Genomic DNA, 6379 nt, shown 5'->3' with positions numbered 1-6379 from the left:
AATAATAATAATAATAATAATAATAATAATAATAATAATAATAATAACAATAATAATAATAATGTTAAATCAAGCTAAACTATTCCCTGAAAGACTGTGATTTTGGTTTTAACAAACAAACAAATTAAACAATATATTTAAGTCTAAATGTTTGTGCTCTTCTGGTTCAGAATATTAATGCTGGAGCATTTTTAGCTCTTTATTATAAAGCTTTACTTTAAAAATGTTACTTATGATTAAAAATAACAGATCTAATGAGTCTCAAATGTCTCAAACTGAAGGGAAATAGTAGTAAAATAAATTTGATCTCATGGAGGAAAAATAGATCAAAGTGCACAACAATTATTTTACATTATTTGTGTATCTTAGATCTTTTAGTGTACCGTTTGGCATTTGTTTAGCATATGTATCAGTGTAGTAGCTTAGATCCTTATTGACGGTTTTGTTTTATACTTTATACTTTGCTATTTTGGGGTGTAACTGGGATTCTGTGTACATAATTTTGTACCACCGCATGCACCACCAGTAAAGTTGACTTGAACTTGAACAGTAAAGTAGAACTTGAACTTTTTGCAAATATGCTCTGTTGGTTCAAGGGATAGTCAGTGGTGTTGTTTTAAAATCGTACACGTTTTTACTTCCCTTGTTCCCTCTGCTAACTGGTGCTTGCTGTCATTCTTGCTTGTTCCCGTCCAGTGAGTCTGACTGCATCTACCCCATCCTACTTCAGAGGGTTTACCCTTATTGCTATAAAGGAGGGTGCAGAGGGAGACAAAGATGAGGACTACGCTGGACATTTCCAGGTAAGATAGTGGCTGCACCTGTTTGCAAACACAGTGTAAAAAATAAGTTAGTTGTAGTTATATTCTGTGCTTCTTGGTGGTAGTAGATCTAGCCACCTGGCATAGCTGTAATATCAACACCATCCTTCTTTTGGGCTGCAACGCATGAGACATAAGCTCTTCTGCCTTTAAATGTCAGGCTGTGATTATTTTAGCTCCTAACAGCATATGCCTACTGACAACCCTGAGCTCGTCTTCAATTTTACTTTTCTTTCTCAGTTTGTTGACATAAACCCATGCAGAGTTTAATCATATATTCACAAGCAAGCATGCATGCAGGAAGTGTACAATTAAAGCAGTTCAGGGGCTAATTAGACGTGTATACACACTGGTTCAGCTCGGGATGTTAATGGGAGGAGGGAGTGACTGGAAGAGAGTCAAGAGTTCAAACAGGGGAAAAAAGAAGGAAGGAAAACTGGTGCAGACACAGTATGCTAATGTGCAATGAACAAATATATGAGGCTTTTGTGATGGAAATGCTGTGTGAGAAGTAGTTTCTACATACGATTGGTTGGTGGGCATGTATGGGTGTGACAGGAGAGTTTATGGTTTAAAATCAAATTTATATTTATATTTTATCCTGCTATTATTCTAATTGAAGTTTATTTAGTTTGAGTTAAGGCACCATGTTAAAATAAATTTACACAGCTGAGCCAGTGGTGCTAAAGTGCAGGTCTTACTAAGATAATCCTGTCAGTCTGAAGACTGGCTATCTGTCAGGCCCTTTATATGTCAATGTGTCTAACGGCTGAACTCCACATTATTCCCAATGGGCTCACTGGTGAGTGAACATGATAAAGAACACAGGTCTGCATGTGTTTAAGAAGAAGCACTTTTTGAATATGAGTGAATAGGTGGATTAGACTTTATTGATTTGAGATCAATTGTAAAGTTTTTTTTTTTTTTTTAGCTAGGTTCAAACACCAAATAACAGATGACATAAAAATTGTAATTTTTCAAGAGTTTTAAAAAGAAACAAGCACTTGAGGAATTATTTTTCAGTTTCTTACCTCCAGAAGTGGCAGAGAACTACTGGGAAAAAGTAAAAACGATTCAACAGCATGTGCCCTTTTTTGTCAAGAGTTGTTTTGAACCTAAAAGGTTTTCATTTAGGATCCTTTTTATAAAAAAAAACCAAAACAAACTTTGAGTACTGTACAGTCAACGTGAACGTTTTCACAGCAGTCTTCAGGCTCTGGCGGTGGAACTCTCAGTAAACCATAAAGAGAGCATTTTAAAATGCTCTTTTAAAAAGAGCATTTTATTTTTGTCCTGTATTCACCTAACATTAACATTCAACTCTGACATTTGCAAGATTTTTTTGTTTTTGCAACTGCTCTTATGTGAGGTAGATTTCAGGGTGTCCCTTAGCTATACAGTCAGTGTGGTGCCTAACATTAGGAGCAGAAAGAACTTCACAGTTTAAACGAGTCCTTTACTTTGCTACACACATAAATGAGAGTGGAGTGCTCTGGGAATGACTGATCTGAATGACAGATGTGTAATCATTGCCTTTTAGATGCTGGCAAAGGAAAAAAAATATATAGTGGGACCAGCTTTGATTAGAGCACTGTCAAGGTTTCAAAAGCTAGAAAACCCCTTTTCAAAGCTGTGAATGATAATCGGTCTCACTGCCAGCAGAATGTGACAGAGCAACGTAAAGAAAATGTTATTCAAAAAGAAGGCAATGAACAGCTGCTGAACTTTTTTTTAAGGATTTTTTTGTCTCCTATGTCCTAAAAGCACACACATACAAAGTACATAATTTTGCCGTACTGAGTAGCACTTCTTTAAACATACAAACAAAATATCAAAAAGTTGCTGCAACACAAAGTGCCAAGCTTTATTTAAAGTATAGCTCATTTGAAATCTGTTGGTGTGCCCCATCTCAGAGCAGCTCCTGACTTGATGAAAAGCACTTTTATTGAGCTCTCTGGGGAGGTCAGCTGCACTGTGTGTGTGTGTGTGTGTATGTATGTTTTTTGGCAAGTGTAGAAACCAGCAGGGAATGTTGGCAATGTCTCATGAGACATTACCTCTCAGCAGGGTGAGATAATAGGACACAAAAAGGCAAATTGCTATGTGGCTATAAAAAGGGTGAACTCAGCCTGATGTGGCTTTAAGGCAACAGAGACATTAAGATATTTTTGTAGAAATGTGTGTAACAATCCATCCATTATCTTTACCTGCTTCTTCCTTTTATGGGTCGCGGGGGTTACTGGTGCCCATGTCCAGCTTTCACTGGGTTGGATGTGTTTAAGAAGAAGCACTGTTTGAATATGGTTTTCGAACCGGGGCGACCTGCTCGCTGAGAGGCGGCAGCTCTACCAATTGCGCCACCGTGCTGCCCGTGTGTAACAATAATTTCTAACAGTGGCCCAGTTGGTAGAGCTGCCACCTCTCAGCGAGAAGGTCACCGGACTCAGTCCCGGCCGGGGGGCCATTCTGGGTGGAGTTAGCATGTTCTTTCTGTGCAGACATGGGTTTTCTCTGGGTACTCCAGTTTCTTCCCACAGAGCAAAAACATACATGTTAGGCTGATTGGTAACTCTAAATTATCCCTAGGTGTGAGTAAGAGAGTGAATTGTTATTTGTCTCATTTTTCTCCATGTGTCCTTGTTATGGACTGGAGACCTGTCCAGGGTGTCCCCCGCCTCACACAGTGACTGCTGGATAAGGCCACCAGTGACCCCCTGCAACCCGAAAATGAAGATAATGGATGGATGGATACAACAAATTTTCAAGCTTGACCAGCGAGTCATTTTTGCCTTATGCAAAATTATGGTCTTTATAAACACTGGGCAGCATGAGGGATTGGTGGTTAGCACTGTTGCCTCATAGCAAGAAGGTCCTGTGTTTAATACCCTGTTTGGACCTTCTGTCGTTTTGTGTGGAGTTTGCATATTCTTCTCATTTTTGCCTGGGTTTTCTCCAGGTACTCCACTTTCTTCACACAGTCCAAATACATGCATACTTAAGCGGTCTTCAGGCCAAGGCCTTCCTTGCAAAAAGATCTGTGTTCTCAGTGGGATTTAGCTGGTTTAATAAAGGCTAATAAATAAATATAAATACATTTTGCAGTGATGTTTCCTGCTCTTTCTGTTTTCCTTATAACCCAAGCCAAGATTTGAAAATAGCATAGAAAGAAAAGGGTCATTTGTCATTTTGTAACAAATTAGTTGCCTCTTTTTACAGATGGTGTTTAATGAATTTGCATGAGACTTGACAGGTTTGAACATGTGTTGTGGCTCCACCAGGCCAACTTGAGATGCCTTTTAAAAACCATGGGAACATGTTAGAAAGTGGGGGTGTAATCTGTTAGACCAAGATAGACAACATACATAAAGTGCATGAACACACACATAGCACTCACATTCTTCTTTTCAGTCGGTCTTTGACTGACTCTAACACACACACAGACACACACACCCTCAGACTTTCAAAGGGAACTCATTCATAACATGACATGACAAAGGGAATTCTCTGCTGACAGCTTTATGGAGTGAGAAACAGCTTTGTCTTTACTGCCCTGATGTCACTTCCTATCAAAACGATTTTTGGTCCCTGGGCAGTGTATATTAGTTCAACGGCACAACTCAACTAATTTAATGTGCAGTTAAAATCATTGAGATGTTTAGTATTCTAGTGAGAACTTGACTCTAGAGGCCATCATGCATTTAAAGTTCTTAATTTGAGCAAAGCCAAGTGCAAAGACTTTTTGGAATTTGTTGTAGTTGGGTGATGATTTCCTTGTAAGGGTCATGATTGTGTAACCCCCAGACCCTCAAAAAAATGTATACTTATAATTTTCATGGTATTAATTAAAAAAACAATCTCACGATGTGCAAGATCTAACAATCCTGTTTTAGGAAATTTAATTAATTAAAGGAACATGAATGGAGTCTGAGATTGCAAGAAGTATGGGGCAGAATCTGCCATTAGTCTTAGTTTCAATACAGTGCTGTAGTCACAAACTGTGGATTATGACCTTAGGGATGACATCACAGATGCAACAACTAAAATAGAATTCTCTAAATAGTGTCACCCACAAAAAAAAAAAAAAAAAAAAAAAAAAAAAAAAAAAAAAAAAAAAAAAAGATTTTGGATTTGGGGTCCTGGTGTTACACAAATCTTTTAAATTTAATTTAAAAGTCTACATACTCAAAAATATATATGTCCACTCCACACACAAAGGAATGCACTCACTGACCAAGAAGTGTGAAGTGAGTTCACAGGGGGAGAAAAGGGCTCATGGCAAATGATTCCAGGTCAAAAAAGCAATATTACAGGATCACTGTCACATCAGTACACCAGCCATTGTTAATGTAAAAACAAATGCCTCCACCTTTTACCTTGCCGGACAGCTCCGTTACGTGCTCCGCTCCACTCCGTGACATGGTCCAGTGCAGAGTTCAGTGCCGGTTCATTCAGCCATGTCTCCGTGAAGCACAATACAAATGAAGATTTTAAAAAAGTCGTCATTCCTCCCTTCAAATAGCTTAAGCATGTCCATTTTGCTGCTCAGTGTGCAAAGAGTGGAAATACATATTTCAGGTAGCAGTGGGTGCAGGCTGTGCTGGCAATGATGATGATGATAAAACAGCTGGGCAGCATGAAGTAATGAATATAATGACTGTATAGCAAAGCAGAGGATTTACGGCTCCTTGGGTGAAAAATTACATATTACCATGAAAATATGAAAAAAATTCTGGAGGATCTTTGTGTTTTTACAAAACTGCAGCAGTTTCCGCAAATAATTATTAGTTAGGTTCTTGGGAAAAAAAAAAAAAATCTGCAAATGACTGCACATTTTCTTTATTGAAGCAAACCTTGTTCCAACTTTTATATTATTACTGCTCAATGACAACTGATGAAGTGTTGGCTTGTGACTTTAGCACACATTACATTTAGAATGCCAATCAATCACAATTATAAATGTGAAATTAATACTGTTAATGTTCTTTTTACAATATAACCTGTCAATATATTCTATGTGTTAGCAAGAGAACAGTCAGCACCTAAAGTTAATTGATGCATTAAAATGATGAAAATTAATAAGTGGGTATAGCTTTGAGCATCTTTAGTTCTATTGGATTTTACCTCATATTCCTTAAGCTTACCATTATCCATCCTTGTGGCTGGTACATTGATGCCGAGGTTTTAAAGAGCTGGTGCTTGTTTTACAATTATTTAAGCTGCTCATCTTAGGAGTGGAACTTTGCCTTAGATGAGGTGAAACAATCAATTTCAGTGCCAGTTTGTTTAAAAAGCACTTATAAAATCATAATTTAAATAATCTAAAACCATTGCACACCCTGTAGCCCCCAACCTGGATGTAGTTATATTTTATTCTTTGTATTAATGATATGAGTCTAGTTAGGGTCAATCTATGAATTAGCTAAAGGTTCATTAGGACGCAGAGGCAAATTAGTAAGGTGCAAAGGCAGGTCATATTTTCTTAATGAGAGCTGTGATATATATATATATATATATATTATATATATATATATATATATATATATATATATATATATATA

At 37.4% G+C, this 6379-nt stretch overlaps 1 protein-coding gene across 1 annotated transcript in view; it reads left to right on the top strand.

The window, feature by feature from the left end:
- LOC119425882 (spondin-1) overlaps window positions 1-6379 on the top strand; it is a 19765-nt gene that overhangs the window by 549 nt on the left and 12837 nt on the right. Inside the window, exon 2 of the mRNA XM_037693440.1 lies at window positions 697-803. Within this exon, the coding sequence (XP_037549368.1) occupies window positions 697-803 (107 nt within the window). The remainder of the gene's footprint in view (window positions 1-696; window positions 804-6379) is intronic.

This window comes from Nematolebias whitei, chromosome 2 (genome assembly GCF_014905685.2).
Source record: "Nematolebias whitei isolate Nwh7 chromosome 2, NemWhi1, whole genome shotgun sequence".
Classification (NCBI taxonomy): domain Eukaryota; kingdom Metazoa; phylum Chordata; class Actinopteri; order Cyprinodontiformes; family Rivulidae; genus Nematolebias; species Nematolebias whitei.
Note: the sequence above shows the minus strand (reverse complement) of the source record. Positions and strands in the feature narration are given on the sequence as shown.